Source organism: Spea bombifrons, chromosome 3 (assembly GCF_027358695.1).
Source record: "Spea bombifrons isolate aSpeBom1 chromosome 3, aSpeBom1.2.pri, whole genome shotgun sequence".
Taxonomy (NCBI): Eukaryota; Metazoa; Chordata; class Amphibia; order Anura; family Pelobatidae; genus Spea; species Spea bombifrons.
The window spans coordinates 28,127,295-28,152,682 of NC_071089.1; the positions used below are offsets into that span (position 1 = coordinate 28,127,295).

General features: G+C 40.1%; 1 protein-coding gene across 2 annotated transcripts; it reads right to left on the reverse strand.

Moving 5' to 3' along the window:
- Positions 1-4,349: 4,349 nt before the first annotated feature.
- Positions 4,350-24,906, reverse strand: LOC128484230 (interferon-induced, double-stranded RNA-activated protein kinase-like). 2 transcript variants are annotated; one of them, XM_053460554.1, is made up of 17 exons: positions 24,830-24,906; positions 22,767-22,913; positions 22,125-22,260; positions 21,639-21,676; positions 20,847-20,895; positions 19,363-19,469; positions 18,229-18,361; positions 17,367-17,425; positions 16,907-16,970; positions 16,573-16,628; positions 14,529-14,651; positions 11,642-11,764; positions 10,822-11,020; positions 7,257-7,397; positions 7,029-7,118; positions 5,095-5,157; positions 4,350-5,018 (listed from the first exon to the last, which is right to left on the reverse strand). In XM_053460554.1, exons 2-17 carry the CDS (start codon positions 22,871-22,873, stop codon positions 4,908-4,910), a joined length of 1,599 nt encoding a protein of 532 aa, XP_053316529.1. In that variant the 5' UTR covers positions 22,874-22,913; positions 24,830-24,906; the 3' UTR covers positions 4,350-4,907. The 2 variants fall into 2 exon arrangements, with proteins under 2 accessions (XP_053316529.1, XP_053316528.1); XM_053460553.1 differs by having other exon boundaries at positions 14,529-14,684.
- Between the last annotated feature and the right edge of the window lie 482 nt (positions 24,907-25,388).

Below are 25,388 nucleotides of genomic sequence, written 5' to 3' on the forward strand. Positions count from 1 at the left end.
CCTCCTGAAATGCCTTATACCTCCCTATATGCCACTCTGCCCCATAATATGCCTTTTAACCCCCTAAATGCCAGAGTGGCATATAGGGGTATAAGGCATTTCTGGAGGCAGAGTGCTCTATATAATGCCTTTTAACTCCCTTAATGCCACTCTGCCTCCTGGAATGCCTTATACCTCCCTATATGCCACTCTGCCCCATAATATGCATTTTAACCCCCTAAATGCCAGAATGGGATATAGGGGTATAAGGCATTTCTGGAGGCAGAGTGGCACATAGGGGGTCAAAAGGCATACCATGGGGCACAGTGGCATATAGAGGGTTAAAAGGCATATCATGGGCCACAGTGCCATATTGGTGTGGCAAGCCTGGGGGCAGATGTGCGTAACTGGGGGCAGGTTGGAAAATACAAGGAAATAAAAACAAAAAAAATATTTTTCTCAATCATAGCTTTTATTAAAAAAAATAGTTTACATGAATTAACATTTACTGGTAAAACTTTTTTCCTTTAGGGTCGTCTTATATTCAGGCTTTTTCTTTTTTTCCTAAGTTAATATTCAGATTTTGGGGGGTCGTCTTATAATCAGGGTCGTCTTATAATCGAGCAAATACGGTATAACTCTCTTCTAAGAAATAGTCAAGGAGCACATCTCCATTTTGTGCCGAGTTACAGGTATCATGATTAGTTAGTACAATATAGTTAGTATTATATATCTCAACTGAAGGACCAAGATAGTGTGCATTGTATGGGAAAGAGACTGTATAATACACTTGCGCAAAATAATAAATAATGGTGATGTTTAGGTATTGAAGTTTAGAAAGAGATGTCAGGTGTAGCCTGGACTCCCAGGCTGTGCCTTGCTAAACGACCAAATAAAGACTCAAAACGCTTAATGGGCTGAAAAGGCCATGGCCAATTTATTTTTAAAGTCATTGTCATGGAAAAACATACATCATAACAAATCCAAACCCTCCAAGCTTGCCAAGGCATTCCTACCTATGGGAGGGCATACTGAGATGCTCCTAGCATCACGCCCAGCCAGGAATCTTCCACCAATCCTTAACACCATTGACCAGACTACCGTATTAACTACCCAGATAACTGGCAAGCTTCTTCCCTGGCTGTGACAATATAAAATAAGAAGTATATATATATATATATATATAGTATAGGGATAAGCTGTCACAAACCAGAACATGCCCTGCCTTCCTTGATTTTTATAGCCCCTTGACTTTAAGCACCTTAGCATCAGTCAATGGTTTCAATGGAACAGCTTGCAACAAATGCAATGTTAAGTATCTTTGCAGAAGTCTCTACATGAAATCTCAGTTATTGGGGGATACTTTCCTGGCATAGTGCCAGATGCCTGAATACAAGTACCGTATTTGCTCGATTATAAGATGACCCTGATTATAAGACAACCCCCCAAAATCTGAATATTAATTTATGAAAAAAAGAAAAGGTCTGAATATAAGACGACCCTATAGGAAAAAAGTTTTACCAGTAAATGTTAATTCATGTAAACTATGTGAACTATTGTTTGTTAATAAAAGCTACGATTGAGAAAAATATTTTGCTTTTATTTTCTTTTCTTTTTTTCAACCTGCCCCCCCCCAGTTATGCACATCTGCCCCCAGGCTTGCCACTCTGCCCCAGAAATGCCTTATACCCCATATATGCCACTGTGCCCCATGATATGCCTTTTAACCCCATATATGCCACTGTGCCCCATGATATGCCTTTTAACCCTCTATATGCCACTGTGCCCCATGATATGCCTTTTAACCCCATATATGCCACTGTGCCCCATGATATGCCTTTTAACCCTCTATATGCCACTGTGCCCCATGATATGCCTTTTGACCCCTTATGTGCCACTCTGCCTCCAGAAATGCCTTATACCCCTATATGCCACTCTGGCATTTAGGGGGTTAAAAGGCATATTATGGGGCAGAGTGGCATATAGGGAGGTATAGGGCATTTCAGGAGGCAGAGTGGCATTAAGGGGGTTAAAAGGCATTTCACAGAGCACTATGCCTCCAGAAATGCCTTATGCCCCCCATTTAACACTCCCTCCTCCAAACTTAACGGTGCTTCTGAGTCCCCCGGTGCTTAGTCCAGGCAGCGTGTATTTGCGTAGACAACTTCCGCTCTACGCGAATCGCGTAGAGCTCTTCACGCCGCCCGGACTAAGCACCGGGGACTCAGAAGCACCGGTAAGTTGGGGGGGGGGCATAACACAGGAGGATCCAGGTCCCCTGCATCTGAGTCTCTACACGCTGCCCGGACTAAGTACCGGGGACTCAGAAGCACCGGTAAGTGGGGGGGGCATACACAAGAGGATCCAGGTCCCCTGCATCGTTGCAGGGGATCTGGATCTTAGTCTCATAGTCAGACCTATTTGAGGTCTGATTATAAGATGACCCCGATTATAAGACGAGGGGTATTTTTCAGAGCACTTGCTCTGGAAAAAACCTCGTCTTATAATCGAGCAAATACGGTAATTTAAAATATACTTTTCAAGTATAAAACATTGAAGTAGGAACAAGAGTAATGGTAGGATAACCTCTCTATGTGTCTTTGTGAGCAGATTATTACACTATTACATTTAATTAATGTTGATTGAATGAAGCCCAACATGTCATTATTTGGTATAAGAGGAAACAAAATACAAACCATTGGTGAAATACATATGAGAAACATACAAGACTGTAATATTAGCCACAGTTAATCTACTTATCTAAATTAGTAAACTCAACCATACATTATATCGACAAAATTATTGGGACTCCTGAACATTACACTAACAGGAACTTGACATCGCATTCTAAATACATAGATATTAATAAGTTATACCAGTTTCCACTCTTCTGGGAAGGCTTTCCACAAGATTTTGAAGTGTTTATGTGGGGATTTTTGCCTATTCATCCAGTAGAGCATTTGTGAGGTCAGGCACTGATGTTGGGCGAGAAGGTCTGGCTCGCAATCTCCCTTCCAGTTCACCCCAAAAGTGTTCGATGAGGTTAAGGTCAGGGCTCTGTGTGGGTCAGTCAAGTTTTTCCACATCCAACCATGTTTTTATGGACCTTGCTTTGTGTACTGGGACTGGAACAGTAAAGGGCCTTGCCCAAACTGTTCCCATAAAGTTGGAAGTATAGCATTGTCCAAAACGTCTTGGTATTAGACTTGTGCATTCGTCTTCGGGCAAACATGAAAACGAACACGAAGAGTGCGTTTTCGTGTTCGTTCCCAAGACACGACGAAGAGAAGACGGCAGCGGTAAAACGTAGGCGAAGACGAAGACACACACCACGAAGATCTTCATGATCGTCTTCGTCTACTACTCTCCCCGGTCCCCTCCCCATCTAGCTTACCTTGTCTTCGCGGCATCACGGGATTGACGGAAGTGGAAATCCGTAGGTTCGCCGTTACGGGTTACAGGGCAGTGCGAATGAATCAACCAATTGGTTGATGCCATAGGAAGACCCTGCAAGTGACCAATAGGCTCACTCGCACGGTCTTTGTAATCCCTGACAGCGACCCTATGGATTTACGCTCCCGTTAACCCCTTCGATGCTGCGTTAGAGCGGGATTGGTCGCTTGCACGGCCCTTTAACCTACGGATTTCCGCTCCCGTTATCTAACGCACCCCTTAACCCCTTAAGGTGCAACAAGTTACGGCACCAGGAGCCTAAAAGTCTGTACAAGCGACCAACAGAGTCGCTCGTACAGACTTTTAAAATCCTAATGCAGCAACTTGCCCAGCAGATCCCACTGGTCTCCCTGTTCTATCAGTTAAATGTCCATACAAGCGACTTTATTGGTCGCTTGTACGGACATTTAACTGATAGAACAGGGAGGCCAATGGTATCTGCCGGACAAGTTACGGCACCAGTTTAAAAGTCTGTACGAGCGACCCTATTGGTCGCCAGCACGGGGCTCGTCTGCCAATGGTCGAGCCCCCTGCTGATGACCAATAGAGTTGCTCATACGGACATTTAAACTCCTGGCGCCAGAGCTGCTGCAGTACGCGTTAACCCCGTATTAACCCCTTAACCGGAAAAAAATGAAGAAAAAACGAACACGAAGAATGTCCACGAATATTCGCCCGAGGAGAAGACAGGAACAGGCGAATATTCGCGGCATACGAAGATTTTTTTTTTTTGCCTGGTGCCCAAGTCTACTTGGTATGCTGAAGGGGACATATCATTGACTGTGAGGTGTAGCCAAGCTGAATATATCACAGCAAACTGAAACCCCACCCCTAGATGGGGATGTTATCTGCAGCAACCAGAGCAAAATAGACCAGGGAGATTAATATTTTGTTAAAATTATAATTTACAGTTGGGTGTTTGCAGTAAATTCTTAGGATTTTTATTGTGTCCATGAAATGTTTATGATAAACTTTATGATAACTTGCAGGTGGCTTATACTGTGAATTTGTAAAAATGCATTTGAGTTCCAACAAGCATTGATCCGGAGGTGACCATATAAAATTCAAAATTTCTTCATCATCAATGGTTTAGAAGAGGAAGCAGTTTCGTATTCATATTCAGTCAGATGTAGAGATAGTGGTCTTGAGTTTCTGATTTGTCCTTTGCATTTCACTGTAGTTGGAGACCCAAGGTGACTTGTAGATATATAATGATGGAGTGTGTCCCATTATGTGATCCCTGGGCTTAGAGGATTGGAGGCTGGAAGAGACCAGCTTTCTTATTTGTGTGGGTCTTGTCATAATAGATGACATAATGAATGGGAGCAGTTGCTCTCAATGTTCTATTTGTTAATGATGATTGTTTTAGGAGCCAGAAACTGTTGTATCTGCAGAGATCAGTATATATAAAAACAAGGTCCCAACAGTAAAAATGCTACGTGCAATCAATATCTGACACATAGGATTTGTCTTGGTTAGCAAGTTTTGTTATCAAAATGATGCTTTATGTCAAGCAGTTCCTTTAACTTAATAGCTGTGGGTCTCTTTTTAGGATCATTTGATAGCATCTTTCTGATTATGGCTTCCTGGATGGGAGAAAGTTTATTAATAAAATATGAAAAGCAAAAGAACAGAAAAATAAATATATAAACAAAAAATTACCTCAAAGGGGTACTGCTTTTCAAACTTTTCTGGCAACTGGCCTTTCCGTAGATTTGGCCACACCTAGAGAGGTAGATAGGAATATCCAAAGTGAAAAAGAAACATAATACAAGTCAACAAAATAATATTCCAAGGAGTCACTGAAATGCTACAGTATTTTTCAGAAAATACACTTTTTTGGTAACAAAAATTGGACTTTTTTGGACTTGGTAACAAAAATTGAGAAAAAAGGACTGAGTTTTACTTGAAAAATCTTTTACTCGTCTATACAAACGAATGAAAAAACCTGCTAAATAGATTCTACTATTTGTCCTGAGTTTAGAAATACCCAATGTTTTTTTTGCTTTTTTTCTGCACGTTATGAGGCAATAAGTACAAGTAGCGTTTTGATATTTTAAAACAATTGTTTCTGAATCTGGTAATTCTGCCTCCATGTACTATTTTGGTTATCTTTGAGGCCGGCCAATGTAATTTACCCAAACAAACCATATATTTTTGAAGACTAGACATCCCAGGGTATTTCAAATGCTAGTATTTTAACTCTTTCCATGCACTATTTCTACCACCAGTCTTTGTCAAACTTTGTGGTAGTCTTTGCGTTTTCTCCCACACACATTTTACTTCAGGTATGAATTTACGTTTTTCCAAAGGACTGCCATCTTGCGAGTGGCAAACCATTTTAAGTCATGACGACCTTGGCATGTCAATTCTCGTTAACTGAATGTTTTTGCGTGACGTGCCCGCACCGTCAATTGTCGTGAAGGGATTAAACTATGCTAAAATGCTTTAAATATGAATATCAGGGCCACAGACTACATGGGGAGAGTTCAGTAGGACAAGCTGACATCGAACAGAATAATCAGAAATGCCAGATAACAGCATAGGCATAGAGAATAAAAAAGCAGTGGCTGAACAGTGTTTAAATAGAAACTGCTGTGACCCAGGAGCACTCACCGCTGGAGTTCTTCACCCTGAAGCACCTAGCAACTTGGCAAACTGGGAGTTTGATGATCCCAACAGAGAGAAGGCTCAGGTATAGGCAGATATAAAAATGCACAGTACGGGTAGCATAGCACAGCTGGAGTTGCCAGATACCCATATAGGTGTTGGGGAAGTGTATATGTGTATTTAAGGTTTTAAGTGTGCTTGTGTGCCAGGTGATATAAATGAGTGAAAAACAAAACAAAAACAGAGGCGTGAGAAGGAAAAAGGAGAAATAGAGAGAAGAAAGAAAGTGGAAGGAAAAGAGAAAGTGGAAGGAAAAGAGAAAGTGGAAGGAAAAGAGAAAGTGGGGGAATGAGAGAAAAAAAGAGGGAATGAGAAGGAAACGAGGGGAGAGGAAGGGATAGAACAAAAGATAGGGAGAGACAAAAGAAAGAGGGAGAGAGAGCAAGATAGGTAGAAAGAGGAATTGAGAGAAAGAAGTAATGATGGGTACAGTAAAGTAACAATGGACTAACAAGAAGCAAGATTGGTCACTCTGATCCCTGCCATTTGTTACCAGTAACTAGGGTGCCAAATGCCTATGCATGTATGATCACCAGTTTATACAGTGTTACCATTTTACCCAGATAAAAGAAAGGTAAAGAGAGAAAACTAGGAAGAAAGAATGAAAAAAAAATGGAAAAAGAAAGCAGAGGAGTGAGAAAAGGAAAAGAAGACAGAACAAGAAAGACAGAGATAATGAAACAAATGGAGAGGAAGGGAGAGATGTAACAAGGAGGAATTGAGAGAGAAAAGCAATGATGGGTACATACACTAGTTAAAGTAAGAATGAACCAACAAGAAGCAAGGTCTGTCACTCTGATTCCTGCCATTTCTTACCAGTAACCAGGGAATCTAATGCTTACTTTATACAGTACATAGGGTGACAAATTCAAACTTGAACAAAGAAACTCATAAAGAGGTCCAATTACCTGAACAATAAAACTTACCTCATGGAAAGTTTTAAATATCCACAATAGTTGAAACAGTATTAGTCCTAATGGAAAGATATCAACTTCATTTTCATAAAAGCTTCCTGACTGGAAAAAAAGGTTAACAGAATTCTGTTATCTACGGTCAGCTACATTTGTTTTATTTTAAGGCTGCCTTATTTTATCACCATATTTAATTTCCCCCTTAGGGCCTGCTTCCCTCATGTAAATATAACACATACTCACCTGCTCTGGGGCCATATACATTGGTGTTCCAGCGCCCTGCGTACGCTGCAGTGCCTGAATCTCCTGTTCAACTTTGATCTGAGCCACCAATCCAAAGTCACCTATTTTAACCTTCTTCTTAGAAAATAATATATTTGCTGGCTGTAACATACAGGGTTGAAACAAAATATTAGCTAAATTCCAATTTAGCTTTTTTGTGTAACAGAAACACTATATAAATTATAGATAGAGATTTTTGCAAACCAGCCCAAGCAGCAGTGGAACACCTGATAGGGTGGCCTACCCCCAGTTTTGTAGCAAAGGGCCTGTCACGACTCTGGAACACCTAGCCTAGGCCAGAATATGCCGCTGGTAGCAACAGACATATATATCTCAAACAATTGAGAAACTCAACAGCAGCAACAAACCTTTCAGGTTATAATATTTTTTAACAAATTGAAGTGACAACCTTTTCGGTTATAATACACTTTGTGACATAAAGCGCACATTTATTTTTAGTTTTTTGTTTGTAGACATTATATATATACCGTATTGGCTCGAATATAGGCCGCACTTTTTTCCCCCACTTTAAGTTTTTAAAGTGGGGGTGCGGCCTATATTCGGGGTCTAGAGCCTGACGCCCGGGACATGCAGTCCCGGGCGCCGGGCAGGCAGCGGGGTTAAGATACAGATCCCCCGCAGCGGTGCAGGGGACCTGCATCCTTCTCCCCGATACGCTCAGACAGCCTCCCCTGCCAGCACTTCCCACGGGGGGGGGGTGCCGGCACGAGAGGTTATCTAAGCGTTTTACCTCTGCCCACCCCCGACTTACCGGAGCAGACTCCCGGGTGTCTTGCGGGGCCGGCGGGAGACATCTACGCAATACGCGCATGCAACTTCCGGTACCGGTACCGGAAGTTGCATACGCGTATTGCGTAGATGTCCCTCGCCGGGCCCGCAAGACACCCGGGAGTCTGCTCCGGTAAGTCGAGGAGGACAGCGGCAGCGTATCGCGGGGAGGGAGGACAGCGGCAGCGTATCGCGGGGAGGGAGGACAGCGGCAGCGTATCGCGGGGAGGGAGGACAGCGGCAGCGTATCGCGGGGAGGGAGGACAGCGGCAGCGTATCTCGGGGAGGGAGGACAGTGGTAGCGTATCTCGGGGATGGAGGACAGTAGCAGCATATCTCGGGGGGGGACAGAGTGGCAGCATGTTTTTTTTGGTGCTTTTTTAAAGAAAAAAAACTTTTTCTTTAAAAAAACACCAAACTTTTAGGGTGCGGCCTATATACGGGGGCGGCCTATATCCGAGCCAATACGGTATATATATATATATATTAGGGCTGCAACTAACGATTATTTTAATAATCGATTAGTTGGCCGATTATTTTGTCGATTAATCGATTAATCGGATAAAAAAATACATTATTTTAAATTGAAGAAAAATTGCAATAAAAAACGTACAATTTACACTTTCATCTCTTTATTGCAATGGCCTCTCTCTATTCACCTTCTTATTTTACTGACATAATAATAAAAGCTACAAGAACCCAAACACAGTGTTTCTCAAACTAGGTTTTAATACAAAGTTATTAGTAAATATTAATTCATATGTTAACTATTTTTCATATTTAATAAAAACTGAGAAAAAAGCCTTGTTTAAATTTTTTTATTTACCAAACTGCCCCCAGTTATGCACATCTGACCCCCAGCTTGCCACTCTGCCCCCATATATGCCTTATACCTCTTATATGCCAGATTCCACTGTGCCCCCTGATATGCCACTGTGCCCCCTGATATGCCTTATACTCCTTATATGCCAGTGATATGCAACTGAGCCCCCTGATATACCTTTTACCCCCAGATTTGTTTTATGCCCCCCTGATATGCCTAATATCGATATGTCTTATACCCCTATATGCCACTGAGCCCCCTGATATACCTTTTACCCCCAGATATGTTTATGCCCCCCTGATATGCCTAATATCCATATGCCTTATACCCCCTATATGCCCTAAAAATTCATAATACCCCCCATACACCACTATAACTCACCCATACACCACTCTGGCTCCTCCCCCTCCCATACACCACTCTGGCTCCTCCCCCTCCCATACACCACTCTGGCTCCTCCCCCCTCTAATACTCCACTCTGCCTCCTCCCCCCTCCCATACACCACTCTGCCTCCTCCCCCGCCCATACATCACTTTGGCTCCTCCCCCTCCCATATACCACTCTGCCTCCTCCCCTCCCATACATCACTTTGGCTCCTCCCCCTCCCATACTCCACTCTGCCTCCTCCCATACACCACTCTGGCTCCTCCCCCCCATACTCCGCTCTGGCTCCTCCCCCTCCCATACTCCACTCTGCCTCCTCCCCTCCCATACATCACTTTGGCTCCTCCCCCTCCCATATGCTACTTTGCCTCCTCCCCCTTCCCATACTCCACGCTGCCTCCTCCCCCCTCCCATATTCCACTCTGCCTCCTCCCCCCTCCCATATTCCACTCTGCCTCCTGTGAACCTCCGTTTCTGACAAGACACCAGGGAGCCGGGTAGAGAGGCAGAGTGGCGTATGAGAGGGGGAGGAGCCAGAGTGGTGTATTGGAGGGTGGCTCCCATGCACCCCTCTGACTCCTCCCCCCTCCCATACACCGCTCTGCCTCTCTACCCGGCTCCGTTACTGAAGGCACTTACACTGCAGCTTCATAGAAGCCACAGTGTAAGTGAAGGGCAGTAACGGAGTCTGTCTGTGCGATGCAGACCCTCACCGGCTGTCAGAGAGGATGATTCTCTGTCAGCCGGTGGGGGTCTGCATCGCACAGACAGACTCCGCTACTCACCTTCACTTACACTGAGGCTTCTATGAAGCTGCAGGGAAAGTGCCTGTCAGTAACGGTGCCGGGTAGAGAGGCAGAGCGGTGAATGGGAGGGGGGAGGAGGCAGATGGGAGGGGGAGAGAGACGGAAGTGAGAGACCGGCCGACAGTGAGGGGAATCCAGGTCCCCTGCAGCGTAGCGGGGAATCTGGATTCCGGTGTTATAATCCGATCTCTGTTTGAGGTCGGATTATATAAGGAGAGGAGTTTTTCATTGCATTTGCTCTGAAAAAAACCTCTTTTTATAATCGATAAAAATCGATCCGATTAATCGATAATGAAAATAGTTGACAACGATTTTCATTATCGATTATTATCGATTTTATCGATTAGTTGTTTCAGCCCTAATATATATATATAAACTTTTAAACCCCCCCCCTTTTTATCCATATAAATACCATGTATTTTTAAAATAAAGTAGTACTTGCCCTGAAACAAAATATTTGTGACCATTAATATAACACCATCATATTTTCCATGCAAACTATTATTTTGATAAAAGGATGGTGGCACTAACCCTTGTCATAAAATTGTAGCTTTTAATATTACCACCTACGCTTGTATTTGTTACATTTTGGAGAAAGCACAAGGTTCTAGCAAACCCAAGATTATTATTTTTTTTTTTAAAGAAAAATGTAAAAACGCACTTAAATATGAATTTTGTTACAAAATAAGCTGTAGTGACACATTTTTTTAAAAAGTTACCCACTTTTAGGTCTCTGTGAATAAAGTTGTTGGAATGAATATATATAACTCCTTCCACAATCTGCTGAAATACATCAAGACTTTTGTTCTTATCAACTGTTTGCATCCTTTCAATCCATTCCTTCAAATTACCATCTTCACATAATTCCATTTGTATAAAAAGGGACATTTTGATAGTATTTCCAGTACTAGTTTCAGTTTCACTAAAAATAAACAAGTGAGGAAATGTTGTTAAAAGTTAACTGTAAATAAAAATATTTTGTTTTATGAAAAAGGAAATACGGACCAACTGTACCAATTTAGTCCCCCCCCCCTTCCTGGAGCAATGGCAGGTCCAAGGAAACCCCTATAGCAGATAGCAATGACTCCTAAACTTTTCCTGCCCGTCATTAAATATTAAGCTGTTTTATATTAGCTCTTTGAACATGCCATTTCTTGTCTTTTAATAAAGCAAACTCCTAAATTCTGTGTCCCCTTCTGGTTAAGGGCTAAGATAGTACAGGTCATTAGCAACACATTTCCATGCTCCAAGGACTGCACATAGCAGCAGGTTGGGATGATGTAGGCACTGGCTAAAAAACAAAGAACATGCTACTGCAGACCGGTGTTCCTCAAAATCAGTCCACTAATCTATCAAGAAGCTTATCAGATGTCCCCCTAGAATTTTGATCATATCAGCACATGTGAATGCTATTAAATCGTGAATTATGAAATGTTAGTCACTGAACAGTTGATATTGAAAACCCACACTTCTGTTTTTTCTAGTAATGTTATTAATCCTCTAAGATGCCAAATGATAAAAAAAACATTGAATAGTGCTTTACCTGCTACTACTACTGGTAGAGCAGAACCCTGAAGAGAAGTCATTGGCTGTCCAGGAATTGTAATATCGAACTATATTTGGATGATCCATGTTTGCCAAAGCTTGGACCTCCAAAAGTGTTGCTCTAAATGAAAACAAATCAAAAGACATAATCTTAACCATTTATACATTTTATAATGTGAGTTTTAAATTACTTTGGAGATTAAAATTAAACACTTTCCTGGTACTATAAACATCATCATTGAGCTTTATTTCATTGTCTTCCAAAATGTTCCATCTCCTCTCAAGTAACCGGCAGCCAGTGTATTACCACTGGTAAATCCAATCTGAATACATTAAAAGGAGTGTTATCTCAAAGATCCAACCCAATGTGCAGCACGACACTTAGGGGGTTGATCGCCCAACCGTTTCTGTAGCAAGGGGGGATGCTTCTGACCAGCCGAGGTCAGGATCTGTCACCGACTGTGCTCACTTTCCATCCTATTTCCAGACAATTTAAGACAGTCTTAGGCTAGCCCTGCCTCATGTACATGTAGCTGTGTCCAATGCATGTCTAGTCCTACCCACACTCCACTTAGGCAAGTTCCCCATGTATGCCTGGAACCAACTGTTCCATTATCAAGTCAATTAACTAAAAAAGGAACACTCCTGCCAGACCATTGAGATTCCAATGAAGTTTTGGTTGTGCTGGCCCAGATTTAAATCACAGCTGCTTCTAAGAACAAATATACGTTTAAGATATTGCGGCATGACAAAAGCAGAATCAATATTTACAAATACCGTATTTGCTCGATTATAAGACGAGGTTTTTTCCAGAGCAAATGCTCTGAAAAATACCCCTCGTCTTATAATCGGGGTCGTCTTCTCAGACCCCCCAAAAAATGTCTGCTGGGGCCATGCTGCTTACCGGTCGCGAGCAGCGTCTCTTCTGTTAGAAGCAGGAGGACAGGAAGCTTGCAGCGTCCTCACAGAGCTCTATCTCCCCCTCCCTCCTCTGTGGGCGGGGCCAGAGAAGTTGCTCTACAGCCGGTCCCCTGCAGAAGTCTTCGAGTGAGAGATCTGCAGTTCAGGTAAGGGGGTGGGGGAGGGTTTTTGGGTAAGTATGTGTGATTAATGTGTGTTTAATGTGTGAAGTATGTGTGATTAATGGAATGAATGAGTATTTAAATGTGTTTGTGTGTGATAGCATGGATGTGTAAGGGGGGTGGGGGTTGTAGCATGGCATAGGGAGGCTGTAATCCCACTACTATCATCCCCAGGTTCCAGCATGTACTGGCTGCCTTGGCTTGATAGGAGTGTGATTGCTGTTAGCAGTTTGATATATATATATCAAACTGCTAACAGCAATCACACTCCTATCAAGCCAAGGCAGCCAGTACATGCTGGGTTAAAAGGCATATCATGGGGCTGAGTGGCATATAGGGGGTTAAAATGCATTTCTGGACCTCCAGAAATGCATTTTAACCCCCTATATGCCACTCAGCCCCATGATATGCCTATATACCTCCAGAAATGCATTTTAACCCCCTATATGCCACTCAGCCCCATGATATGCCTTTTAACCCCCTATATGCCAGAGTGGCATATAGGGGTATAAGGCATATCATGGGGCAGAGTGGCAAATAGGGGGGTATAAAGCATTTCTGGGGGCAGAGTGGCATAACTGGGGGGGGCAGGTTGGCAAATAAAAGGAAATTTAAAAAATATATTTTTCTCAATCATAGCTTTTATTAAACATGAAAAAATAATTTACATGAATTAATATTTACTGGTAAAACTTTTTTCCTATAGGGTCGTCTTATATTCAGGCTTTTTGTTTTTTTCCTAAATTAATATTTTGATTTTGGGGGGTCGTCTTATAATCGGGGTCGTCTTATAATCGAGCAAATACGGTATTTATTTGGTTACATGCTCCTAAAAGTGAGACCCTAGTGTGAATAATTTGAAATCCAGCCCAGAGGTATCAGTTTTATAAAGCTACAAGCCTACTATATCCCAAAGATTCAAAATGTCAGGGTTGCTATGATCAATCCTTGGACTAGACTCCCTAAGTGCTTTCCTTACGTGGCCTCTACCACCTTCCTGGACTGATCACAATGCACTGGTATATTCAAATTATTGGGACTGCAATTATACACTGACTTGCACTGACCCTCTTTTTTTCCATTTCAAAGTGTATTAAGATTTACTTCCATAATCCCTTCTCCTCTGCCATTGTTGTATGTGTGATGAGATTAGTATGTTGCTGATGCTGTATTTAGAACGCCTTGCTATTGTGTTATGTGTTAATTATGGTCATTCTTTCCTGGTTATTATGTTTGTCAATTTCCCCTCCCCTGCCCAGTCCCGAGAAAGTGTGTTCTCTTGCATCCTAACTGGTATCTCGTCTCATGACTGGTGGTACAGTTCTTTGGGAGATATTTTTCCCCCTGGAGGAGCACCTATACTCTGAGAACTGGAGTGGCTACCCATCTTGTAAGGGTGTCCTATTAGACCCCCTGGTTCCCGTTACAGTGCTTTGTAGGAATGTGATGTTAAATGCTCTGTCAATTGTTGTAATGATCAAAATGACTTTAAAGAGATGGATAATTGTATGTTGAAGGTTTAAATTGAGGAGGAGCAGTTATCCCTCACTCTCTTTAACCTTTAGTTGGTGTTGTGATGTATATGTAAAACAATGGCACAGCTCATTGTCAATTTAATACTTATAAACACAGATAACAAAAACTTTCAAGGAGCAATTACACCAGTGACAAAGCTCTACCACACTTGGCCAAACAAGAACCAGCAAACAAGGATTACGATTTGATTTAATAATAAACTAGTCTACGAAGAGAAGAACGGCCTCGAACACATGAATACATTTTTGGGAAGACATTAATACTTACTCTTTTTTTAATGCTACTCTTTTCACAGCATAAAACTTTTTGTCCAATATTTTTCTTGCTTTAAAAACATTTCCAAATCCACCTTTATCAAGATTCGTTATGTTGTCAAAGCCTTTAAGTGGGCTAAGGAAACAAATGGATACTTCATTAGAACAGCTGTAAGAAAATTGTTGTCATTAAGAAAATGTTGTGGTACATTCACTGAACTGGGAATTTGTAGGTGTTAAATCATATATTTCACTAGCCATTATGAAGACCGGGTAATGCTTCTAATTAACGCATAATGTCAATTGGCTTTCAACAATCTTCCTATATCAACAATGCATTATATAGGGAGAGCTCACCAATTCTGCCAAGAGAAGTGAAACAAAATTATCCCTTCATAATGAACATTAAGAACAGAGTTTAAATGTCCATCTCCCCTGTGATGTTTTAGTGAATACACTACACTGCCTGCTGCTTTTAAGCAGATGGAAAATTGACTATATTCCTCCATGGTACAAAGGAGCGTTGACCGAATTATTTTCTAAAAAAGGAGAAAAAAAATATCTACTCAATACCAAACCAAATAAATGGATGAATGTCATAACTCAGAGGTTGTGATAATGTGCTTTGATGAAAATATAGTTCTGTAACTAGGTTTGGTGTTGAGCACTGGTAATTTTGCACCTTTTGTCCCTGTAGCTGCCTGTTAACAATGGAGTTACTTGTTTTGGATTGCTCCATTCTAGGGTGATTAGATGTGTCTTTTCACCAGACTTGCTTACATGGTATCATGTAGGGAACCACTGGCTTTAGTTACATAGTTACATCGTTATATAGGCTGAAAAAAAGACATGCGTCCATCAAGTTCAGCCTTTCCTATATCTGTTAATTTGTTGCTGTTGATCCAAAAGAAGGCAAAAAAACCCAGTTTGGCTCTTTCCAATTTTGCACTAACCAGGGAACCAGTGAAGCCCTATGGTACATAAAGTATCTTCTATAAATGTCCCTGTAAAAAATCCACCATGCTCCAAAATTTCAATCCCTAAATCCCAAGTAAAGTTAGACAACAACATTAGGAATCTTTTTTTAAAAAATTTATTTTAAACCTACAACTGATCTGCCATATCCTTGATTTGAGGGCTTAAGATTGGCCCCTTTAAACCCATTGTAACCTGCTTTGAATGTAAATGGAAATAAATACATCCTAACATGCTCTATTCTGTGGCCATGGTCCTTGATTATTATTATCATAGGTAGTTTCTATTTTATCACTTCTGCCGGGGCTTCTATAAGAGAGCACCCATAGAAGCCTCGGCGGAAGAGGTGAGCAGCAGCAGAGGTTGTCTACGCACAAGCTAGACATCAAAATTTGTCTAGCATGTATACTTCACTACCTATTTTTTTTTAGCATCAGTAAAGTGTTAATCAGGAAACAAATACTTCAGCATTCACATAAAAACCTAAGGACTGTTAACAACATTTTTAATTGTGTCCCATTTAAAATATTTGTTGTTAATAAAACAGCAGTGTTGGTCAGTTTTAGGTTGTTTGACATACCCTTGTTTGACCTGGAGTCTCCAGGTCATTATTTTCCTGATCTGGGAAGGGGAGCTGTGTTTTGGCCGCCCGCTAGTTGAAACCACTCACCCGGAAGGAAAGCTTTGGGTAACCTACCCTTGGAAGCTGGCGGGTATGTTAATTAAATTAAATGTCTCTAACTTTCTGTGTCATCTAGTATGTTCTACTAAAACCACACTTGAGAACTGCTAAGGCCTTCTTGTTTAGCAGGCAACAGTAATTATGCCATGACAGGGCACCTAAACATTCAATCCAGATGCCACTGAAAAAGCGAGCGCATTTCCTTTTGTTTTTTTGTGAAAAGTGAAAGACAAGGAATGGATCCCAGATAAAAGGGCACGTCTGATCCTTTTACTCTTTCATTTACATAGCTGTAGGACAATTATCGTTGAATCTTAAAGTCACAAAGCTATATAGCCCCTTCCATCCTAATATTTATCTAAAAGTAGCGTAAATTAACTATTAAAAAACATAACCATACTCTTCTGGCATCTCGGGGGTAGAGGGAATTCCACTTGTACTGGAACCAAAGGAGACCTGTGGAAAAAAACAGTAAGAATCAAAACACTGTTGTATTTCTATTTGAATTTGCCTAAAAAATTGTATATAAAGCTTTTAAGCAATATCAAAATTATTAGGAGAATCTAATACCAACTATATAATATACAATTGTATAGCTGATAAGATTGCTGGGTCAGCTGGGACAGAGCTGGAAATCCATCCGCAATTATCATTCAAAGCCTATAATTTAATTTTTTGTGTTGAAGTTATTATTATTGTGTTGCATATAAAACAATTCTAGATATATGGATTACCTTAACATCTGTACCTGCTGTCCCTGTATGGCCATTTCCCGAGTCTAAGTGAACGCTGTCAGTGCTAGAAAACATTAAAAATGATCACAGCATTTTTTCAGTGTAATAACAACACAAGCATTATTATGAATAGTGATCTATCAATATATTAAAATCAGGTTTAAATTAACTTGACATGGTTACAATTCAACAAAAAGATTTACATTTGAGACATCAGCAATATCCAAATATATTTCTTATATTAAGTGATATAGTTATTATGTTAAATAACAAGACAATCTGTGGGGCTCACTGGGCCAATAATGGCCAAGTTTCCCCTGCAAAGATTTTATTGAACTTGTGGGTATATTGGAGTTCAAACCCTTATGTGTTATTTTGTGCAATTTTTATTTTTATTAAAAATTGTAATGAAAAGTTGGATGTCATACATTCCCTTTTAGCGTTTGAATATCGGAAATACCTTCCGGGCGTTTCAGAGCCAGATTCATCTACGTAGGATTCTGGAATGACTGACTGTAGCTGTGAATGTACAAAAGCTTAGTTTCAGTAAATCTGTTTGTGAATGAACATTGCACAACATCCTAGAAAAAGTCACTTAAAAATGTTAAAATTTTCACTTTACATGCCTCATTATGAAATCTTGGTGTCTGTATCTTACATTTTGTAGATCATTTAAGACTTGTTAATAACTATAGTGGAAATCATAACTTCAGTCCGTTATTCTAAAATACCGGTAATACTGAGCCTAACCTCACACTGAATACTAGTAACCTGGTTTATTGTGGATTGCTATTTATTTAAAGGGCACCAACAGATTATATAGTGCACACAAAGACAAACTGGCACAGAAGGAAAAAAGCTTGCAATGTATCAGAGTGTACCCATCATTTCACTAGGGATAAGTGATTTCCACGTATTGCTTTTATTCCATATACCTCTGCTCCCCTCCACTGCCTGGCTATTCAGCCTGGTGCCCTCTCAGTTCTGTATATACATACATACATACACGTGTTCCAAAATGTGTTATTTGGCTACTTGTCTTAACAATCAAAACATGGAAGGGATATATAAGTAAAGAAAGAGATAGGGAGGGAATAAAAAAAAAAGAGAAATAAGAGGAGGGAATAAAAAGCGCATGCAGTTTTAATGACAGGCATATACACTAGTATATCTATAACTACACTGTATATACAGTGTATACGTAAATGTATGCCAAAAATGTGTTATTTGGCTACTTGTGTTAACAATCAACGTGTGCCTATTATATAGTCAATGAGCGTATATCATAGATTCATTTCACATAAATGATAACAATATTGTACCAGAATATCTGGTGGATGGTCTCTTTTCAACTCTAATATAGCCAGAAACGCAGCCTTATGTTTTGCTTGCTTTTTACTTTTTCCTTTTGCTTCCGGGAAGTCTTTTATACCATTTGTCGCCCTTACAAAAAATCTAAAAATGCAAAAGAAAGTGAACTGTTTATACCACTCATACCACATAATTTCCATCTAGATTTTATAAAATTTTGTAAATAGCAAGTTTAGATGATTGCAGAGTTGTTTCCTGATTTTAGAGGGGTTTGCTATAACTGCTGTTTCTTTACCACTAACCTATGTTTAGAAACAATTGATTGATTGCTATATTTAAATCTATCACAAATAGTTGAATGCAATTCTCCTGAGATGGCAAAAAAAAATTACATAAAAATATATTTTACTACAAAAGCTTGAAAGTAACAGTCCACCTTTAAACATACCATAATTACATTAATTAAAATAACCATTATTAAAATATTTTAGACATATTGTTACTCACCTGTCCTCGGCTCCCACGTTGCCACAACAGCCGCCACGAAGGAGAGGGAGACCCCCCTCCAACACACGGCCACCTCCACTGCAACCGCCACGGAGGAGAGGGAGACCCCCCTCCAACGCACGGCCACCTCCACCGCAGCCGATGAACTGTTCTGTCCTGGAGTCCTACCTGAACACGGTTTCTCCAATTACTTGTACGTGACACATATTAAATATTTAAACATATATATATATATATATATATATATATTATATATATATATAGTCAAATTACTAACAACAATTGTCTGTCAATGTTCCTTCACCTTAGGTATGCTAATATCTATGTCACGAAGCTTTCATTTAAAAAATGCTTCCTGAACCAATCAGCAATGTTATAAAATTGGGACTATGCGAAGAGATAGTTCTGCAGATCCTTAGAAAAGGACATTTAGACACCAGGTCCTTTGACATAGACAGAAAGTGGGTTTCTAGCATAGACTGCTTATTTTTATATGTCCATGGGTTTCTTTAATGTACACAGTTATAAAATGTAGGATTTTGTGTTAGAAATCTAAACTGGAGTATATTGTCACTGTTGTAAATATACCGGTAGCTTTTCTTGTATGTTGATATAGTTACTGATTTTATTCTACTTACTCTTGAAAATGTGGTGGTCCTCGGCAACCAGTGTCACGGAAACCTGCACCTCCCCATCCTTTCTTCTGGCAAAATTGATTGAATATTCCAACATAGTTTGGTTGAGCCTGACCCACGTGTGAAATGAGAATATAATTGTGTTAGACTACCTTTTATTGAAACACATCTTAATCAGTCCCCGGTCTCATCTTAAATTCAGGACAGCTTTATGCTATGTACACTTGTGGCCAATTGAAGACCACATCCAGCTACCAGAATGCCTCTCTTCAGCAGACTTTGAAGGACAGGCTCTAAGAATCTGAGACACATTATAAATTGTACAACATAACAAAACAAAACAATATATATAAAACCGATGTTCATTTTAAATTCATCAGGTTGCCATATGTTATCTTTATCACTCCTGTACCCCTGTATGATGATGGTCCCTACAGAAGTATCCCCATCAACTGCATCCCCTTTCCACCCAAATCATGGCATTGATCCTGCAGTCGAGAGGTTAGGACTGGCGTTTTACCCAGAAAGGCTTGGGTGCAGTAACAAGATGTGTGGTGGTATATGATCCTAACCACCAGTTTTAACCCTGGCTCAAAGGTTTTAATATGTCTGGAAAAATATATTTTTTTTCATTTATTACATTGTATTAAGATAAATGCTATCTCATTGGATCTCTTTCAGCAAGAGGAATTCAATCAAAGATACAATGCAACAGTAACCAGGGTTTTAACAAAGCAATACCAAAGAAAAATAGTGTACCACCCAAACAGAGCTTTATTTCTTTTGTTTCCTGTAGTGTTTGTGTTTAGCTGTAATTTTCTTCTCTCTCATTTACTGAACTCACACAATTATATATTGGTTTTTTGCATGACAAGAATGGCTGATCATTATTTTAATCATATCTAATTTACTATAAAAAAAACATCGTGAAAATCCTGTTTAGCCCATCGAACTATATATTTCTGACAACTAGTCACCCCAGGCTATTTCAAATGCTGGTAGTTAAACTCTTTGCATGCACTAATTCTACTATCATCCTTTGTGTGTTTTTTCCTACACACATTTTACTATAGATATGAATTTACAGCTCCTGGGGTAAACAGCACCCCAATATGTGTTCAGCAACATCTCAAGTACAGTGATACCATCAATTAATAGGTTTGTTGGGCTGTTTGGGGGCTGAAAATCCACATTTGGGAGGTGCACATTTTTAAAAAATTTGGTGAATCTGCGCCCATGGCCTATTTGGGACTTCTTTGAACCCAGCCAATTCAATTTGCCCCATCAAACCAGACATTTTGTAATTGAAAATTAGACACCCCATGGCTATTTCAAGTACTAGCATTTTAAAATGGAGGAAATTACATGGTGATTGACAGCAGAGCGTAAGACAGGACAAAATAGGATAAGAAAACCAGAAATAATAATAGCATAACCATAATAGTATATACACATAGATATTTATGCAGGCAAATAAAAATATATACCTGAGGTCCTTGAGCAGAGCCATTAGTTGTTTCATTTTTTTCTGATTCCCTTGGAAAGAAAGACATTTTTAATAATACTTAAAAAAAATTATTTGGCTTATTAATTATTCAGAAACATGATGTCTCCCAATGATGTCTCTCAACATGGACAGGGGTTAACTTTGCCCACATCTGGCATATGATACTGATATAAGCAACATAAGAGGTAGTCAATCCCAAAGAAAAAAAAAAGTGCCTATAGTGCCTTTCTGCAGTTTATAATGATATGGTTTTTATTCTGAAGGATCATACTTGGTCATGGTCCAGAATACATAAATTGTTACTGGGTTTTGAAGGGTGAAATTCTCTAAGAAAACAAAAAAAGGATTTGACTTTCTTAACCCAGGCTTTCTCTTGCCTCAAACTTGATATCCCGACACACGTGACAATGTTGCTTTAACCCACCCTCTGTAACACATTTTACCCTACCCCTTTATACCACACTCTTATTTATATGGATTACAAATTATACAATTAAGATGTTCCAAGGCATTAGTAACATGTGAACAGTGTGGATATACTGTAAGAACATAGTACCGTACTTGTTGGTGTATAACACGCACCGGCGTATAACACGCACCCTCCCCAGGTCCGGAAGTGAGGGAGACGTCGCTGCAAATCGTGCAGCTCTAGGATTTATCGGCGTATAACACGCAGGTAGGGTTTCAGCTTCGTATTTAGGTTTAAAAAGTGCGTGTTATACGCCGATAAATACGGTATTCAACTTTTAACTCATTAAAGAAACAAAACTACCTTGTATTCGATTCCTGGTGATCGCTTAGGTTAAGTGCCTAAAACATGAAAAGAAAAGAATAAGTGAGGCAGCAAAACATGCCCATAGACTTTTAAGAGGGTCCTCGCTTATGTGGTATAAAATTCCTTGCTTCCCACGGGACTTTTTGCATGAACAGTGATTGTGGTGCAAAATGTGGAATTAAGTCAAAACAAAAAAACTATTGGGATTATTATTTATTGTTTTATGTAGCGTCATCATATTCCGAAGCACGGTAAAATGGATTGCACCATTGGTTTATTTGTCAGGCTGATAGGCATAGCTGGGAACTCTCCCTGGAGACTCCTGGTGATGGCAGTAAATTAACGGGATGATTCATTAAGTAGAATACCAAGTTGTACCTTTCCATTCTTGTTTGTAATTTGCAATTGAGATTTGTCATTAAATGAAATCTCCTACCAATATGTTAACGGCTATGAATGCACGATACATGCATCCTTACTCACTGCTGGCAAAGCTTGAAGTTCACGATTCTCTAGTGTTTTCAGAGCATTTCTGGCAGCTTTGTTCTCTGCTTCTTTTTTCTTCTTCCCATGAGCTTCTCCAAGTAGCTCTTCATTTACATAAACACGAGCAGTAAACCTAGAACAATACATTTTTTATTTATATCGGAATTATTTTTACATGGTTTTTGGGATTCAAATAATTTCCCAAAATATTGCTCTGCAGGGACACATGTGATGGGGGACACATGTGATGGCTTTTCTCTTGTTGCAGGCAAGTCTGATTAAGGTCTCACCACCTCACCCATATTTACTATTCTCGGGCCACTGTGTTGGAGACTGCTCTAACATCTAAGGCCAAGACAATATCAGGTACCCTAAGGCATGTAGGCAAGCACACTAAGTAGAACCTCAAGGAAGCTATAAAGATATGTAGCACTAAAGGTAAACACTTCTGTTTATTGCATTATACCAACTAACATGGTTGGAAGATGTATGCTGAATACAAAAGGACCTTTTCCCTGCCCTGTTCCTGATAGGCAGAGAATACTATACTAGCAGACCTCCATGGCAATAGAAGGAAAACTTGTTAATTTATGGAAGTTTACACACACACACACACACACACACAAAAAAAAAACTTACATTGGATCATGAGGCTGTCCAGTTTGTAAAGTTTGATCAAATCTGAGCACCAAATTGTTGTGAGCACAATACGTAATGAGCTGTCCTCTGCAGTTTAGTTGTTCCATTAGTTTGGCAGAAATTATAAATTACAAAGAAAAGAAAAACCTAAAAACATAAGAACTGAGTGAAATATTGTCTTTGCTCACAAAAAGAGTCATATATTTTACAAGATTACTTTAACATGCATTCTTGCAACAAGAACAAAATTACAATAACAATAAAGCACTTACCTTTTGGAGAAGCTACAGCTCCCTGCCTTCTCCATGGTCTGAAGATTCTTGCCAGTGATTGGCTGCTGGAAGCAGCTAATCAGTGGCAGGAAAACCAAGCACCTTTAGTTGAAGGTGACTAGTACATCACATTCAGGGGATGTGCTTGGCTGGGGTGGGGAAAGGCACAATGCATATGGGGGGTTCTAAATATGTTTACACTAGTAATTTAGGGGACATCACATACATTAGAATGTATATGATGACTGTAATGCCCTTTTGATTACAAATTTCCACTATACATAAATTATTCTACTTCAACCTCAAAAAGAAGGCAAACTGAAAATCGGTATCCCCTCCCAGAACCCTAAGTTTAAGTAGCTTTCCTTTTTTACAGGCCAAAAACAACCTCATTAACCTTGCTGAACTGCAAATTCAAAGGTAGTGGCAACTTCCCCTCAAATTCCTGCTTTAAAGAATGAACCCTTAACTATCACAAGAAAAGTTGTGTATATTTGTTACTTTGTAGCATTTGTATAGCTTGTAGCAGTATGTTGTTTGTATCATTCTGTCAGCTACATGTAGCATCCAATACAACCCTATAATATAAAAAGTAATAGTGGTTATTAATGATAAGAATTTTGTGTAATTCTGAGCCCTTTAGTGTGTAACAAGAAGGAGCCTTTTCATGCTACAAAATGTATAGTGCAGAACATGCAGATTATAGGACAAGTCAGACAGTCATGGAATCTCTCTGATTTAACTATCATTTACAGGGCAAATGTGGACATTCTCGCAGAAGGCTGCCCCATCATGATGACTATTTAAATCACTGAGACTGAAAGTGTTAACAAACACAATCCACAATACTTAAAATAATTATAAACTCCCAAATCACCCTGTTTCCACCATGTACAATAACATGTATGGCATCTGGTGATGACCCACCACAAAACGGTGGGAAACAATGAATAAAATAAAAATGCAAGCTATAAAGAAATAAACCTAAACTGGCAGTCTGTGATATAAAAAAAACTACAAGTACTTCTTCACTAATACCTGAGTTCTCCTACCTTCCAACAATTTTGGCTTATTTATTGAACATTAGATAATCTGATCTGGAGGCTGTCCTGTGATACTCTTTGACTTTCCCTGCTCAAACATCACACTGAGCTGATCCTCAGCGGTGCTCCTCGACCCTCTCCTCAAGGCACACCTAACAGTCCAGTTTAGGTATTACACAGGTGTGTCTACAGTGTTTTTGTTTTGTAATTTTGCAACACCTTAGACACACACATGAGTAATGCCTGAATCCTGGACTGTTAGGTGTGCCTTGAGGAGAGGGTTGAGGAGCACTGCTTTATGGCAATGCAAATGAAGTCTGGTCCTACACTCTCATTAGTCAGTGTCCGGTCAGGTGGGCTAATGAGCATCTTTATGTATGTATGTCTCTCGATATGTCTTGAGATAGCTGTGTTAGTCCAGTAGTTTAAATTTCAAAAATTGCATTTATTAATATTTTGCTATTCCTTTCCTTTTCCTCTTTGTTTGAGGGTGTCATCATAGAGCTAGGGGCAAGGAGGGGGTGATCTGGAACCTATTTGGATTCCTTTTTGTAGTGTGGGGTGAGCTAGCTTATAATTTATTTGATTTATAGGGCTCTGGAGGGAAGGGGACTGGTCAGCTAACAAGTGATCATATTGAATAACCTTTCCAATAGCTGTCAGAGATACGCATGCATTAGACATAGATTGATAAATATGTTTACTTAGCCATGGCTCCGCTATATCCAATTATCCAGAGAGTACTTACCAGCAGTCAATGCACCGCAGCTACCAGCCAGGTATTGAGTGAACGCGTCTCTCTGACTCCGCCCACCGATGCACCGCCCACCGCCCACCGCTGCACCACGCCCTGTAGCTGATTCACCCCTTCGCTGCCGGCGTCAGCAGCATTTTGCTTGCGCTGATCAAGTCACAGGCCGCATGCCCCTTGGTTTTTAATGGGTTAACATTAAATATGCGGAAATAACTAGGAGAGAACACGCCCTGTGCCCGTATTCTGAGTTTCCGGAAGCCCGAGTAGTTAGATTCAGTTTCGTTTCCCGGCGGTGTGATTTTCTTGCGTGGAAAACCACTCCTCGGTTAAATCGTTCAGTGTGGGATACACTGCCGATTGTGGCAGGAATTTAAAGCGAGTGTTGAATTATTTCGTTTGCAATCTTAGCCAATTTAAAAGCTGCATAAAGCTCCAGACTAGTTTCGAATGGGACCATAAAGGGTACTGCCCAATAAGACAAAAATGACAGAAGGTGATTTAAAGAATGGGCATTCCTAGCCTCTACATTATGTATGAAAAGGTCATTATGTTT

Bases quoted from the DNA above. Each gene is read 5' to 3' on its own strand.
- LOC128484230 (XM_053460553.1), bottom strand. From the start codon at position 22,873: ATGGAACAACTAAACTGCAGAGGACAGCTCATTACGTATTGTGCTCAC. The intron at 22,261-22,766 runs GTAAGTTTTTTT...GTATTGTTCTAG, and splicing joins GGACAGCCTCATGATCCAAT to GTTTACTGCTCGTGTTTATG. The intron at 19,470-20,846 runs GTATATATTTTT...CACGTGGGTCAG, and splicing joins GCTCTGCTCAAGGACCTCAG to GCTCAACCAAACTATGTTGG.